General features: G+C 38.8%; 2 protein-coding genes across 2 annotated transcripts in view; both read right to left on the reverse strand.

Annotated features, from left to right (window-relative positions):
• Positions 1-3485: 3485 nt before the first annotated feature.
• LOC149021340 (uncharacterized) lies at positions 3486-4557 on the reverse strand. Its single transcript, XM_089147103.1, has 2 exons — positions 4323-4557; positions 3486-4178 (listed from the first exon to the last, which is right to left on the reverse strand). The coding sequence occupies exons 1-2, from the start codon at positions 4482-4484 to the stop codon at positions 3636-3638; spliced, it is 705 nt and encodes a 234-aa protein (XP_089003229.1). The 5' UTR covers positions 4485-4557; the 3' UTR covers positions 3486-3635.
• Positions 4558-5270: 713 nt separating this feature from the next.
• Positions 5271-17492, reverse strand: part of LOC149021341 (O-fucosyltransferase 9-like) — a 57249-nt gene continuing 45027 nt past the window's right edge. Inside the window, exons 6-10 of the mRNA XM_089149588.1 lie at positions 15520-15724; positions 15237-15404; positions 7326-7493; positions 6928-7118; positions 5271-6287 (exon numbers count right to left, since the gene is read on the reverse strand). Coding sequence (XP_089005714.1) covers positions 6125-6287; positions 6928-7118; positions 7326-7493; positions 15237-15404; positions 15520-15724 — 895 coding nt within the window. The 3' untranslated portion in view covers positions 5271-6124. The remainder of the gene's footprint in view (positions 6288-6927; positions 7119-7325; positions 7494-15236; positions 15405-15519; positions 15725-17492) is intronic.

The raw sequence follows: 17492 nt of genomic DNA on the forward strand, positions 1-17492 counted from the left end.
AAACTAGAAATCTCAAGAGGTACACCTTTGCTACTAATGGAGTTCTTAAATAGCTTATCAACAGAAGCCCTAGCAACATGACGGTGCCTAATGAAGAAGAAGAAGCTTTGTCCCAACTAAATGGGGTTGGCTACATGGATTCTTGTCGTCCAATTAGTTCTGTTTGGAGTTATGCTAGATGCAAGGCTTAAGCTATGCATATCCTTTCTCTTAAGATTATCTTAAGTCTACTCTAACTCTTCTAGTTTATTCAATTTGGATTATATCGTAGATAGGCATTTATAGGTCTCTGTTGAACATGGTCGTGCCACCTCAAACGACTTTCCCGAAGCTCATCACTTATGGTGCAACTCCCAAACCAACTCTAATATGATCATTTCTTAAATTATCATACTTAATTTTGTCACTCATCCATCTTAGTATCTTTATTTTTTAGTAAGAAATGTTAACATATTGAGAATAAATGGTTTTAAATATTTGTCTTAAACCTGAATGACTCCTTTTGAACTTCTCTTTCTTAGTCTATCCCTCATTTTTCCTATCAAAACTTCACTCGCGCGTAACAGGTAAAAGAAAAACCTGACTTCCTAAGTTGTCTACTTTTCTTCTCGGGTTATCACTTTTGTAGAGCTGATACAAAATTGAATAAAACCAAAGTCTAAATTGGCTTAAGATTGAATTATCCTTATTAACCATCCAAATTGAGTTGTAAGGAATCATTTTTTTTTTTTTTGTAAACAGCACTTCTTTTAAATAATTAAAAAAAATACAAACTGCATGAGTACACAAAGTTCAAACGAACCAAGGACGGAATGACCAACGTCGCACATGCATGGCGGGCCGCCGGATAGGGTTGGGTCGCCCAAATGGATCGCGTCCATATCCCTTAGACAACCCCACATAGGGGGGATCAACCCCACTTGGGGGGTACACCCCCATGGGGACCTCACGCCGCGGGCGGCCCTCCTCGGTTGTGGCGTGGTCCGGTCGGAGGGTGTGCCGCCTCCGCTCGCCGTTGGCGCTGTCGCTCGCGCTCTTGTCCCGTTGGGTTGTTCGCGTGTGCCCTCGCTCCTCGGCGCCCGCGCCTCCGTACCGGGCTGTGATGAGGATTCAAGACAACGCGCGCACCACGATCTGGGGCCCTAGTCCGGTTTTCGGGGCGACGGAGGCGGGGGGGAGGCGGAGCGGGGGGGCGGGAGATGCCGGGAGAGGCGAGGGGCGGGAGAGCGAGAGCGACGGAGAGAGACGAGAGTCGGGAGAGATCGAGGAGAGCGAGAGGGCGGGAGAGAGAGCGAGGGGCGGGAGAGAGACGGGAGAGAGGCGAGAGGGCGGGAGAGAGCGGGAGGAGAACGAGAGGGCGGGAGAGCGAGAGGGCGGAGAGAGCGGGAGAGACGAGAGGCTGGAGAGGACGGGAGAGAGATGGGAAGGAGAACAGAGAGGGCGGGAGAGGCGGGAGAGGCGGGGAGGAGAGCGGGCGGGGGGCGGGGAGGCGGAGAGCTACTCGCGGTCTCTCCGCCTCAACGCTCGATCGTGGGTTGCGGGCGGCTGTGGAGGGGTGCGGCGTCTTTCTTCTTGCTTGTTTCATCTCTAGATAACATCCACAAAACGTAAGGAATCATTCTTGAAACGTTTTAATTGCACCTCATTAAAGCAGAATTAATTGAACCATTAAATCCCAAGTTACTGAACCATCACTTGATACTTGCATCTGACATTGATCCCACTACAAATAAGACTTCCTAAACATTGCATAAAAGACATTCGCTCTCTTAAAATTCAACGGTTGCAAATCTAAGGCCCAAAATCTTCAGTTGTTGCCAACTCAAAATCCATCAACATCAAGAGATCTAAATAATTACCCTTATCCATAGGGCCCAGGTATTATAAAGTCTCAAAAGGTTGAAAAGAACCAATGAAAACATTAGAAATATAATAAAATAGAGATCAAACTAACGACTTACGAGTTACAAGTCATATGTCAAGAAAGCACCTAAGTCAATAACCTTAAACTACTGGTGAAAGTAAATGAAATTCAAGTACAGTTGCGTGTTTAAGCTAAATAGTTATGGAAGCAAATTAAGTGGATGATATGTAGCTTCAAGCTATGAGAGACCCTTGAACATTTGATTGTAGTAATCACATTAGACAAATCTAGTGAAGTTATTGGGAATAATATGATCAGCAGATTTATCAATGGTAGTTCTATTGCCTAACTTGTTGGCCCAATCAATTCTCCCATGTTTTGCTTGATTTTGTCAACAATATTGGCTACTTTGGTAAGAGTTTCACTCCTACCAATTAATAAATCGAATGGATTCTAGCTGACTATGTATGGATCTTTGATACTAAGAAGGATTAGAGCTCCAGCTCCAGTATATTTCTCTCCTTGTATAAATGGCAAGAGCCCTTATTCTATATTCTATGTCTCTTCCTACAACTGTAGACGTACGTTATTATCAGTCCAACCATCTAAAACTTGAGTTTTCTCGCTTCTCATCTCTTCCGAGAAAATATCAAGGTAGAAAACTCATTGTGTTTTATGTGAAATTGGTATTTGACCCCTCTTGATATTAAATCTTGGTTCTGCCTTTGAGGGGATTATTTGTAGTTTCTAGATGCAGACCCTTGAAAATTTGGAGTTATAGTAATCTCATTAGTTTTTTTTTTTTTTGGGTGCTATGTCTATATATAGAGATGGATTTTCACTGTACATGAAAGAAGATTACAATGGGAATCTCTCAAAACACCCAAAATATCATTACAAACTCTCAACTAAAATTCATGGTCGAAAATCTCCAACCCTTGCAATGACTTTGAAAGAGAATGTGAGATACGTAGATAGAGCATTCGAATCGGATAAATGCGTTGATCCGTCAAGCTGGGTTACATGTTTCCATCACAAATCTCAGACAACGAAGTCATTCAAATAGCCCATCAGAGTACCTCAAAGCATATCAAATTTTGAAATTAAATACAAGAAGTTCTAATCATATCATAACAAGCATGATTGGTTCTTCCACAGTAATACACTAGCAATTAAAAATGTTTATCAATTTAATTTGTTGTCCACTGGAACCATGGCTATTGAACCACAACCCTATATTGACCATGGCCTCTACTAAAACTTAAGATCAGTAAAGGCATAGCCATCCTTGGGATCAACAAGAGAAGTTTCCTTAGAAGTAGGAAAGCAAACCATGCATAAGAAAGAAAAATTGGAATCTTACCACTAGATCCCTCAACCTTTATACACAGTGAGTTGCTTATTTCATAGGGCTGATGCTTACATTGGTCGAACTCTAAAGTCCGAACATTGCACAGTGAGAATGCATGGCTGCCATCACTTAATCCCCTCTTTTGTTTACTCAGAAGAAATAAAAAAAATTAGAATTAAGAGCATCTATATGAGCAGATTGGTAGCGTGGAAAGCACCATTGTCTAGAATCCACTACCACGGAAAAAAAAAAAATATTACATGCATGGAATCATTATAGTTGGTCTTATTCCAATACCTTTTTGAAATTTTATCTTACAATTTTAATCAATCCAACTTGGGTTGGATATGACTGTTACACTCATTTTACTAAGAAAGAAGATGCGAGCTCAGGCACTCCTCACCCTTTTTTTCTCCTCCTTCATGAAACCGAACAATATATTTCACCATCACCACTACCAACAGTACCGGCAACTCCATCAAAACCAAAACTAACATCCAGAAAATAAAGCATGGAAACCAGGGCAACACAACAGACAAACATGGGAATAGGGCCAAAGAGCCACAAAAACAATGGAAGAGAGAAGTAAAAGCCCCTCAATCCAAGTGACCAAAAATAGCTCCCTTTGTTGACTGTCGTTCCAACATACTCTTTCGTTCTCTGTGGGCTTAACATCTTCTTCACTGGAAGATTTATCAACATACTTGCATGGCTATAATATCTTATAGACTGTACGTTAAACAAGAAAGCCAGAAGAAAGCAAACCAACATGGCAAGGAACTTTATCCAGATCCCTAAGTCACTTTGACCTCCATAGACGATCTCCGACGGCCGAGCTTTCGAGTTTGCCATGATAACCGCAACAATCGAACTCATCATGATTGCTGTAGATGCCAAAAGGGTCGACGCCATTATGTTGTTTCGTAAGGTCTGCACTGCAAGAACTCCGTTCTTCGACGTGTCCTAATATCAAACACCATGAAAACAATAATAGGAAGAAGAAGAAGAAGAAGAAAATTCAGTTCAAATAGATACGCAAGGTTTTGATACAAAATAATACCCAAATAAAAGAAATGGAATATGAAGGAGATGCTTGGAAGAACAGACCTCCATCATGCTTTGAACCCATATTTCCCTGTTGATGCCATTGATCCCTACCACTGTGGTTGTTGGATGACATTTGATTCGATAGAGAAGCCAGATATGATAACCTAAAAGCATGGAGATGCCAGAGGGAACCAGGGAGTAGTCAAGAACTTGCTTTTCCATTTTGGTGTTCTCCAGCTTCTTCTAGTATCTGAATTAACGGAGCTAGAAGGACGAAGATGTTAAGATGGCAAGGGCTTTACACCATGTATTTATGGAGGCAGAGATCTCAATGGACTTTGTATTGGCACGCTCGCCGAAGCTAATAACAGTTTGAACCAACGCTCGATTTCAAAATGGATACATGAGGAATAAATCAACGGTGCCTCTAGTTGCTCACCCACCCATTAATCTCCATTCCTTCATATACAATCAATTGGGAATGATGATAAATTCATCGACATAACGACAAGTGATCATCTGTGTTCCTAGGGAAAGTCCATGTTTTCACGTATCTGGGAAAGTTCCACGTTGGTGTTTTATTGCTGACTTTCTTTTGTTTTTTTGGTGAGGCTTTATTTTATTTTTGGGAAACTCGAGTGTTCCATGAGACTTCTTCACTTCAAAAGTAAACCAAAATTCTCACTAAAGGTATGGTTTCATTACCACCAAAAACCAAATCCACCGGTCCCCAAGTTCTTGTTTGCTATCGCAAGTGACACGCGGTTAGAGACAGATTTAACAGTTGTGATTACAAGAATGGAGAAATTACAGCCATTAGATCTATTACTTATTACTTATCATGTATCACCTTCCAAAAGCACTGACGAACAAAAACTCTTAATGCATATTTTCGTTGTGAGGTTTTGACTGGTCTGGTAGACGGAGGCATATCCCTCATACATATCGATTAGGTCAGCATCATATTCTGTGAGAACTATAGCAGCCATGGAGATATTCTAGCATCTTACTGGAAGGTCTCTCTCTGTGTCTTATATTTTACTCAGTAACTTAGTCAGGTGTGGTGGCTTGACCAGCATTTTGATCTGGTGCGGTTAGTTAATTAACCATCTTTCTGGGTTTGATGTAGTGGCTAAATCAGCATTTTGGATTTGATGTTTGGTTGCATATCTTGACTATTCCAGTAAAATTCGCCTTCATACATCAACTTGTAATATTCCCTCAAGCTGTTAAAACACTTGAATGATTCTTTTTTTTTTTTTTTTAATCCTCAGAGTTTCAGACACGATTTTCTTTTTTCCAATTGAAGATGTAAGAATATCACTTTGTGTGTTACTAGAAAGATATGCATGATAATGACACCATTTGATGATGAAATAATAATATATTACCTTCAAGTCATTATGATAAATTCTTTTACACTAGCATCTTCGATCTTGTTTAAGAATAAGCCAAAGGGCAATTAAAAATGTCAAATTTTAAATTTATTTTTAAAGTAACCCTTCTCCACCCAAAAAATATATATAGTGGACTAGACTTATAATCATTTGCAATTCAAATAGTAAAATTGTGTACCATGTGATATCTATCTGCAATGCTCGATCTAAAGAGTCTGAAGCAGACTTTTACAAAAAAAATGTATATATTGTCAGTATCAAATACAATGAATTATCAAACTTTACACTATTCAAAGACAAGAAAAACAGAAGCTTGAAAATGCTTATTCCTCTTTTGATTGTAGAGACATAGAAGGAAAAAGAAACAACCAAATGGGGCTGATGGATGCTACAGACTAGGAACAAAAAAAAAAAAAAAAAAAAAAAAAACCTATATTGAAACTATCATGCTCTGTATCTTCCAATTCAAAAAAGGGTCCTGTTACTCTCTACAGTATCTTTTTCTATTTTACACATGCAATCTGGCATTGGGAATGTATAGAGTGAGCCACTGGGTTTCCTCATCTCACTGCCCTTTAAATCACTATGACGAAGCATTTCATGCATCTGTCTCTTGAAGTTCTCCCACCTGCCACAAAGAGAACTATGTTGAGCCTTTGCATGTTATAAGGTGTTTTTGTACAACAGACAGAAACTTGTGCTATGGTGCTAAGTGAAAGCAGGAACAGGCACGGAAGCAAGAATGCAGGGGCTTCATGCAGAGTATTTAGATGACTAATATTGGGAGGCACCTTAGGGCCATAAGATAAATATTACATTTTTAGAGTGTCTGTTCTAAACCTTGATAATGAAACATGGCCATATTTTCCTTTAGATTTGATAGAACCCTAATTTTGAAGGTGCAGGGAAAAGGGAGTTGTACGGTATCAAGATAGCTTTGTCTTAGCCCAGGAAGTTACATTATAGTTTCTACTTTCTACTATCATAATTTAGCTACATTGTTAATCAGCAAGCGACTATTTTAATGAAGCTGAAAGTTGAACAATACAATATATTTTCTGAGAATACAATCCAGCTCAGTATCCATGCAGGTCTCTGTTGTACGAGGTAGTCTTTTTTTTGTTGTTGGGGGTGGGTGGAGGAAATGAATTCATTGTACAATATTCTATGCAAACAAATGCAAAATGCGTAAGGCATACCATCAAAACTGAATAGAATGAAAGGAGAAAGATAAAGAGAACCAAAATTCCATGTTGATAAAATCTGACCTAATTTTTGGGCTGTCAAACAGTAGAGCTAACTTCCTCTTATCAGGTTTGATCGTTTTTGCATGTCCACCATTCAGGTAGCGCCTGTGACCCATAAGGAAGTGGGGGAAGTTGCCACCTTGAGTTGTGACAAATACTTCGCTATGAAGGCATACCGTGTAATCAAGAGCTGCCAACCTTGATGAATGACCCTGAATCACAAACCCGAAAATATTACAGGACATCTATCAATTTTAAGAATAGCTGAAAGGTTCTTGTGGAAATAGAAATGAATGTGAAGAACTTGAGGAAAGCTAGCCATAGAAGAAATGTGATTCTGTCACAAAAGCAATGTTAAGAATTTCATATGACACAATGGAATTTTTTTTTGCACAATATATATCATGGGACCACCATACCTGAAATGGGGCAAGCTCTTCAGACGAGGCTAGAGTGTCCTTAGTTTCTAGACGTGGAAACATCTGCCGAAGAGGGGCCATATACTTTTCTGCGTTGTATATTTTTCCAGCAGCTACGTACACTGAGGTGTTATTATCAAAACCCATGCCCCTAAGCATCATTCCCACCTGCAAGTACAACAAAATTGATTCAAGCAAGCAATTACTATTAAATCGAGAGAACCCTCAGGTTATTTCACTATCTTTTCAAAACTTATTGGCATTGTTTCTGATATTCACTTCAGGCATTTAGAGCAGGATGAATGCATGACAAAACAAGTTCCAGAAATATCAATTCCTTACAAAGGAAAGAAAAGTCAAAAGAATAAAAAATAAAAAATAAAAAGTGAGGAACTTTTAGCAAAGAAGGCATGTAAAAGTTAAAACACTCAAATGCCCCATCTCCCTTTCATCTGTAGCAAGTGCATTCAGTCAAGTATGATTGTTCTAATGATATGATAATATAAATAATAATAAGGCTTTTAAGTTTGCAAACAACATATATGCCCTGTCATCCCCTAATGCCCCAACTCTATTGAAGCTAATAACTCTCACCCAAAATAAAGACACAGTATTACAGAAAAATGATGAGAATAACAGATCTCCATCAAAGACTGAATAATCAAGTCTAATCATATATAAATACAATTATCCCTGTTCTAACCAACAAAGTAGCTAATTTTTTTTTACATAAATTCGATTCTTGAAATGGTGAAAACTTGTTGAGAGGGCAGAAGGCCAGGGAAATCAACCCAGAACCTTTTAGGACCGAAGAAGGCAAACATAAGTGGAATCATGTCATACAGATCAATGGGAATGAGATTCCTATTTCATCCAGTTCAATTGATGTGTTAACGAAATGATAAACCTGCTGATCAGCTATTCTTGTGTTGCTCATGCCAAACAGGCTTCCTTTAATTGACAATGTCTAACAATTCTTGGGTACTTCCAGAAGATGCCCAAAGCTCATTTGGTTATGGTATTTTTTCCCTTTGGAAGGAAATGAAAGCTTCTCTTGCAAGATTTCTTATTGCCTCTTTTGGTGCATCTGGGAGGAAAGGAACAACAGGCTTTCACAAAACAAGGAGTCACATGTTGGTGAGAAAATTGAAAAAAACAAGAGTAGAAGCATTTTGCAATATGCAAACAAGGTTTTTTTTAATATACACAGGAAGATAGACTGGTCTGCAGTTCTCATTTATGGAAGAAAGCAGAAGCAAAGAAGACAACATTTTTTACCCAAAAAAATAAAATAATAAGAGGACATACATTGGGAGCTCCTTCTGATTGAGTGCTCAAGCCAAATCAAGATGGTTATAGGATGGACTCAGATATAGGATGAGTAATTAGATTATTGGGTGGAGTTGTGGTTGATATATACTGAGACCCTACAGGGGAGGGAGATTAAACTAGAGTAGACTAGATAGCTCCCAAGACTGGTAGACCTGTTATTAGGGATGCAACAAGCTATAATAGATGCATTCTTCTAATTTTATGAAATTGATGACAGTTGAGAATGGTAAACTCTTTGTCAGCAAGATAGCAACCCAAACAAGTATACAAGTCTCCTTTCCACCCAAAAAAGAAAAGAAAAAGGAGTATATAAGTCTCCAGGAAGCCTAGAATCACTGATGAGATAGCAGAAGAGTTAGCCCAGAGAGAGGTTGTCATATCTAGTATTTTTTTGGAAAATTCTTTCCCTTGTGATTGGTCTGTCAGAGCTCTCCATTGGATTGTTTGGTGGTTTCATTGGCTGATCTTTTGAGAAGATATTTTCATGTGAATTTGGTCCACTTGTCTTGTTGCTTTACTTCTACATATTTTATCTATTGTATAATTCAACGATCCAGTTTTCTATAAATAAAATCTCATTATTTATAGGACAGGGGAACCACACTAGAGGTATCTACAGAGAAACTCCATCTAGGGTATCTCATGTTTAAAATATTTACCCCACATACCCTTTTCACATTTCCCCAATACTGGCTTCCATCCTCTACACAGCTCACTTCTCTGTATCTCTAATTCCTCCTGCACCCCTTGGCTTCTCCTTCCACCCACACCCAACTATACATTGTAGCCAACCCCTTCCCGATCATTTGCACTGTTCTGTACCTCAACTTCTCTTCCTTCCTACACTCTCTAAATCTCTTTCTCCCAGCTCCATTTTTTTCTATCACCCTCATAACTCATAAGCAAAGGTGAAAGGCTCTTAGAATGCACCCAATCAGGACTGTTCAGTTTGAAATCAGTTCGGAACCTTATTAGAACCACTAGTGATGTTGTAACTGGCATGAGGTGGTTTGGTTCCTAAGATGCATCCCTCAACATAGCTTCACCCTATTGTGTCCTTCACTGCTATCTCCTTCACAAGCTTCATTACTATGTGTCTCCCAATGCATTCTCTGTTGGAATGGGCTCGAAGATGTTGCACAGCTGCCCATTTTCCTAAAGGATTTAGTCTCGGCTCCTTGCAGCTGTTGTCTAGTTTGTCAGTGGGCCCTTCCATTCCACAGAGAGTGGATTAGGGTCAACATGACCTATAAAGGTTTTTCCATTTGTGACCGAGTAGATGGGTTTGGGAGGACATAACCTACTGAGGTTATCTGTTGAGAAACACGAAATTGGTAGAATGACTTATTGATCCATGATCTCAAGCCTTCTATTTATAATTAAGTGGAAAGTAGACTATTACAAGGAATAGAATTTTACACGAATGCAAACTCTAATTTAACTCCTATACAAACTCTTATTAGACTCCTAATAGAATCCAACACTCCCCCTCAAGTTGAGGCATAGATATTAGTCATGCCCAACTTGCCTACAATAGGAAGGAAATCTCTTTCTTTCAAACCCTTAGTGAAAACATCTGCTACTTGGTCTCCAGATCTTACAAAAGGCATGCAGATAAGCCCTTGTTCCAACTTTCCTTTGACAAAAAACCTGTCAATTTCAATGTGCTTAGTTTGATCATGTTGCATTGGATTATTAGCAATACTAATAGCAGACTTGTTGTCACAATATAACATCATAGGGTTTGGAACTTGGACTCCAATATCTTGCAACAAGCCTTTCAACCATAGTAGCTCACAAACTCCATGAACCATAGCTCTATATTCAGCTTCGGTACTAGATAAAGCTACCACATTCTGTTTCTTACTTCTCCAAGTAACTAGATTACCTCCAACAAAGGTACAGTAACCTGAAATTGACATCCTGTCTGGAGATCCAGCCCAGTCTGCATCAGTGCATGCTTCTAGTTTTAGATTATCGGTGGGTGATAGAAGTATTCATTTTCCAGGAGTTCCCTTCAAATACTGTAGTATTCTGGTAACAACCTTCATATGAGCTAAATATGGATCATGCATGAATTGACTCACTATCCCTACAACATAAGCGATGTCTGGCCTGGTGTGGGACAAGTAAATAAGCTTCCCTACCAGCCTTTGGTATCTTCCTTTGTCCACTGGTTCTCCCTCTTTTTCTTTAAGTTTAGCTCCAGCTTCAATAGGGTATCAACTGCACCCCAACATTCCCACTTCTGATAATAGATCTAGGACATACTTTCTTTGGGATAGGAATATATCTTTATTTGATCGAGCCACCTCAATCCCTAAGAAATACTGTAACTTCCCTAGATCTTTCATTTCAAATTCTCTGCCAAGAAAGTCTTTCAGCTTTTGAATTTCTTCACCATCATTCCATGTGATGATAATATCGTCTACATAAATAATGAGAAGTGTGATGTTAGTACCTGACTTCTTGACAAATAGTGTATGATCAGCATTGCTTTGCTTGTACCCAATAGAAGTCATTGCCTTCAGAAGGCGTCCAAACCAGCATCTAGGAGACTATTTTAACCCATATATTGACCTCTTCAACCGACAGACTTTCCCTGCAGCATTGTCATCAGAAAAACCATGTGGGATTTCCATATAAACCTCTTCTGCTAACTCCCCATGTAAGAAGGCATTCTTTACGTCTAATTGGTGCAAGTTCCAGTGTTTGTTCACAGCTACAGACAACAAAACTCTAACAGTATTTAGTTTCGCAACAGGGGCAAAGGTCTCCTGATAATCAATCCCATAGGTCTGGGTAAACCCCTTTGCAACTAGTCTAGCTTTCAACTTGTTGACTGATCCATCCATATTTTAACCACAAATACCCATTTGCAGCCCACTGGTTTTTTTCCTGGAGGAAGTGTAATCAGCTCCCAAGTGTCATTTTTCTTCATTGCTTACATTTCCTCTACCATAGCTTCCTTCCATCTCTTATCAACATAGGCTTCCTTCCAACTTTTAAAAACAGATACAGATGACAGAGAGGATATAAAAGCATGGTAGGAGTCAGACAAAGAGTTATAAGAAACATATTTAGCTATTGGATGTTGAGTACAAAATCTGACCCCTTTTCTAACAGTAATAGGAAGATTGGAAGAAAATACCTCAGTAGAATCTGATTATGGAGCAGGAGACTGAAATGGTAACGTATCACCTTTCTCCACCTGCTTTAGCCGGTTGTATTTCTTCCTCTGATAAGTCTGCACCTCCTTATTCTGGTCAATTTGGTTTTGAAAGACCCCAACAGTGTCTCACAGGAGTGGTCTCCCCCTGGCTAGGTTCTTCACATGGTTCAGAAATCGAAGGGGGAGGATTAGAGCCCTCAGGTATACTGGCCGAAGTCTCCCCTTAGTCAGGAAACTCTTCTGGGACTCTTAAGTTGTGTTGGTGTGTGATAGGAAGATCTAGAGTCGGAAAGAACACCTCTCCTCTAGGACTCTCCCCCTGGAGAGGTGTATAGTAAGGGCAAGACTCATTAAAAATTACATCCATGGATACAATGGTTTTTATGGAAGGAGGATGATAACATTTGTACCTTTTTGAGTAGCAGAATACCCCAAAAATATGCAGCATAGGCTGCGGGGAGCTAGCTTACTCTGGTGGGCTGTGATTCAGGCATAACACACACATCCAAAAACCTTTGGGGGAATAACAAAAGAAGAGGCTCCCTGAAGAATCTCATTAGGACATTTAAAACCAAGTATCTTACTGGGCATCCTATTCATAAGGTAAGTAGCAGTGAGAATAGCGTCACTCCAGTATTGGTCAGGGACATTCATAGAAATCATAATGGAACGGGCTATCTCTAAGAGATGCCGATTCTTCCTTTCGGCAACCCCATTTTGGGCAGCCGTATCAACGCAACTGGTCTGATGTATTATGCCGAATCGAGAGATATCTTTGAAATTCACCATCAATATACTCAGTGCCATTGTCACTGCGAAGGATCTTCACAGTGGCATTGAACTGAGTTTTAATCATATTATGAAAGTCACGAAAACATCGGAAAACCTCATTTTTTTGTTTTAAAAGATAAATGCATGTAGAACGAGAGTGACAATCAATAAAAGTAACAAAATACCTATGGCCAGTAATAGACACACATCGGCAAGGACCCCACACATCAGTATGAATTAGCATAAAAGGAATAGGTTTTCTATTATGAACAGAAGGTAAATAAGTAGAACGAGTCTGTTTTGCAAAAATGCAGGCTTCACAAAAAAAATTATTTTCATTATAATAAGAAACCAAATCAGGAAATATTTCCTTAAGAGTTCCTAGAGGGGGGTGACCTAGCCTACGGTGCCACTGATGAAGGTCTGATATTACCGAATGGACCGGATTAGAAGATGTAGTCAAAGCAGACGTAGATTCTCCAATCGGCTCAAGCAAATAAAGTCCATTGTCTAGTTTACCACGTCCAATCTCCTTCCCCGTGACCAAATCCTGGAAGACACAGTAAGATGGGAAAAAAATCACTTTACAATTCAAGTCATGTGTAAGACTACTGATAGAGAGCAAGCTAGTAGAGAAAGAGGGGACATGTAAAACTTTAGACAAAGAAAGTGATGGAGAATAATGAATGGTCCCTTTTCCAACAATGGAAGAATAGGAGCCATCAGCAATTCGAACTTTATCCTTTCCAGAAGTTGGAGAATATTGTAAGAAAGAGGAGGATAAACCTGTCATATGATCTGTAGCTCCTGTATCAATGATCCAAGGAGTAGAAACTGAAGAAGCTTGAAAGCTTGTAAAGGTTTTACCTGAAGTAGCAAAGTAGGTGTTGGTATGGGTAATTGGGTAGTAGAGGAAGTAGTGGTCAAGGCTGTACCATCAATAGTTGTCATGTTGACAAAATTATCTGCAGTTTCTTCGTCTTCACCCTTTCTAAGTAACAAAAATGTCGCAGAATGCAATAGCCAAACAACCCAAACAGATCTACTTCTTCTTTCTTCTTTTTTTTTTTCTGCAACTATCGCTGAAATTCAAATTCAGAAATTTTCTGCACTGATTTGTGATCGAGTGGTTAAACTTGCTTTTAGTCATGCTACTCACAGCATTTGGCTTTAACACAAAATATTAAAAGATGGACTACCAACTCAGGATCTTTCCATCAGATTTGAGATTCCATCTCCTTTCACAACAGAAACAGACTATCAGCAGACTCTCTGCAGAAACAGGTGCATTGTATTTTCATAGATTTCCCCTCTTGCGGTTTGTAATTCTGTTCCTAGATCCTCTTTGCCTTGTAATTTCTTGGAGCTTTCATTGTCCTCTTTTATCCCATTTTGAGGGCTCTCTCTTTGGTTAATGAATTTTTAATCACCCTAAAAACAATGAGATAACTTTGCGTACGCTTTTTGATGATTTGTTTTCGTGGAAGATTTCTCTCTTTGGTTAATGAATTTCTTTCACCCTAAAAACAATCAGATCTCTGTGAATGCTTTTGTTAGTGATATAGTTTTGGTGGAACAAACAAAAGCATGGACAAATGCAAAGTTGAAATATGAAGATCAACCTTGGAATCAAAAGGTTTTAAGATAAGTAAAACAAAAAACATTAGTTTTGAATTTCAAAGTTCCAAAACAGCGTTGAACACTATTTTCTAGGTGTCTTGGTTTTGTAAGATAGGTGTTTTAAGTAAGAAGTAATCGAACATCTATAGTCTCACATAGCTTAGCTTCAAGAGAAAGAAATAACTGAAAAATATTTATGGGAACCTCAAGGAATAGGGTTTGAAGAAGAGTACATTCTCTTATATGTGCAGGTTAAGTCCAGGGCACTTTTCACAAGCATGCAGATTTGCTGATCTAACCAAGGCCAAGGCTGGATGGTTCTGGGTAGTTTTCTACTAGTTCTTATAAGCTGATAGTGGGAGATGTGCAAGCTCCAGCTTGAGGAGGAGCATTAACATTTAAGAATACTAGGCTTCTCATAGTCTGAGTGCTTATTTATGTTTTTTTTTTTTGGGTGGGGGGGGGGGGGGGGTTTGAAGTGTTTGTTTGGTTCTTTATGTTTTTACTCCTTTGGTTGAAACATGATCTGGGTATTCTATTCCAGATTGCAGGCTTTCTTCTCCACTACGCTGGCATACAGTCTTCTTTCTCTTTTCTCTTCTTCTGCTCCTTGCTTTTAACTGAGTTTGATCAAAATGTTCTGGCATTGTGACATTAAAGTGACCCATATCTAACTACAAGAAACATATATAAATCCAATACCCAACATCCTTCACAATGCAGGGCAGTCTCTAATTCCCAGGTTCAGCACACCACCTCCCCTCTAAAGCCCCGGGAAGGTAAGAGAATTATCTTCTAGAACAGGCAGGCAACATGTTCAATATTAATTGCAGAAGATGATGATTGGCAGAACTTTAAAGAAGACGATGACTGGACTTTGTTTACATGGACTCTAAATCTCTCTTAGATGAACATTTTGATCTTGACTCTTCAATGAGGATTTTGAATTTAACAAATGATAGTAATAAGATAAATGCTTACATTCATAAGAACCATATTTTTGAAAGGATATATACCTCTAGTGGAGTTAATGGACATTTCCCGTCCATCCGAATTGCACCTGGCTTTATTATTCGACCAGTTTTATTAAATTTTCCTCTCCAGCCTTTTTCTCTGGCAATATCCATTTCACGTTTCTCTTCCGCACCACCATCATAAATACAGCATGAAAATGCAACCATATCCTTTAATAAATAGAAGATCCACATTCAGATATAATGCGGGAGATGACTGCAAAATTGCAAATAAGGATTCAGGAGAAACCGTAGTTATTCTAAAAATCAATGAGACAAATAACACCTTTTCAAACCGGAGATGCACTGAAATGTACTTCCCACCACTAATAGAACTATTCTTAACCAACCGGTCAACCATACTCTCTGCCAAAGTCCTTATTGGCTCTGAAAACCTTAGTGCTTCATAATTAGCCAAGCATCGAAGCCCTTGTGTATTAGATGGCACAGCATGAGCCAGCCTATTAGAGAAGGGAGCAATACGTATTGCCCTGTAACGTAAAGTACCAAAATCAAATAGCAGTTATAATAACACAACATCATAAATGAATACAATATTTAAGCAACACACAAATAAATTTTTTATCAAAACGAAGGTGTTCTTAACAACAATCCATACAAGCACCAAAACTGAGTCAGAAGTTGGTGAGATGTACTTGATAATGTTGCAAGGAATACTCACTCAGCACTCAATTAAGTGAGGGTATTATTATCACTATAGTAAAATACATGTATATATTAGAGGGTTTCTGCTGAACTAATCCATTTCTTCACTTTCCTTTCTTTTCTGCTCTGCCCTACTTCAGTTTACAGATCAGCTGCATGGCACCAAGGCACCGATCTAATAGAAGAAAATTCAACCGAAATTGTCAAAATTTCGGTTGAAATGTCTGCATTTTTCAAAAACAAAATGGAATTCAATTATTTCGGAAAAAGGGACAAATTTTGACCGAAATTTCGGAGATTTCTACCATTTCGACATTCCAACTTGTTTTTCTTTAGTTTTTGTTGATTTCTATCACATTTTCACCTAATTTCTATCATTCCTTTGCCTTCAAACACCTTTTTTGCTCAATTTTTGCCTTTGTTAGAAAATGGCAATTTAGGAAGGGATTGATCCATCGAGAGTTAGTACTTTGCGCTAACTCTCGATAGGAAAGAGTGGTAGGAATTAAGAGTTTTATACCAATTGAAATAGGTTTATGCTTTCCTATATAGAATAGACTTGTAAATTAGCCTATAAATAGAAAAGTTACTTTGAGGAGTGCTCACAAGAAAGATGAGCCTCCACAACTAAATTGTGGCTTCCATCCTCTCCTCTCCCTCATTCCTCACCTTATTCTTTCTCAAAATAACATGGTATCAGGGCTGTAGGTCCTCTTATTCCTTTTGATTCGATAGAAAGGAAAGAAACTGTACTTGGAGAAGAAGCAATCGATTGTGAAGAAGCAGCAATCGTTTCTGGTTTTTTTTTTTTTTGTCAGTTTTGAATCTGTCTGGTGTGGCTGCTATCGGTTCTGCTGCATAGGAGAAGAATAAGGTTTGTCGCCTCCGCAAATCATTATATGGTCTCAAGTAGTCACCTCTAGCATGGTTTGGACGATTCACTACTGTTGTAATAGAATTTGGGATGACTCGTTGTGAAAGTGATCACTCTATATTCTTTAAAAACTTTGATGCAGGCAAGATCTTTCTTGAAGTTTATGTTGATGATATTGTCATTACAGGAGATGACACTTTAGGAATTGATAGGTTAAAGACCTACTTACAAGAGAAATTTCAGACCAAAGACTTGGGCAAATTAAAGTATTTTCTAGGAGTTGAAGTTGCCCAATCAACAAAGGGCATCTTCTTATCTCAACGAAAGTATGTACTGGATTTGCTTTTTGAAACAGGAATGTTGGGATCAAAACCCATAGACACTCCCATGGAATGTAACTTAAAGTTAATGCCAAAAGATGGAACCATGCTTGATGATCCAGAGAAGTACAGAAGGCTTGTTGGGAAGTTGAATTATCTGATTGTGACTAGACCTGACATTGCCTTTCCTGTCAGTGTTGTGAGTCAATTTTTGTCTGCCCCACGAACATCACATTGGGATGCAGTTATACGAATTCTGAGGTATCTTAAGAAAGCACCAGGACACGGGCTTCTTTACACTAATCATGGACATAGAAATGTAGAAGGATTCTCTGATGCTAATTGGGCTGGATCACCTATTGATAGAAGATTGACTACAGGCTACTGCACATTCATTGG

The sequence above is a fragment of the Hakea prostrata genome, chromosome 3 (genome assembly GCF_041222555.1).
Source record: "Hakea prostrata isolate BN-2017 chromosome 3, UWA_Hpros_2, whole genome shotgun sequence".
Lineage (NCBI taxonomy): Eukaryota > Viridiplantae > Streptophyta > Magnoliopsida > Proteales > Proteaceae > Hakea > Hakea prostrata.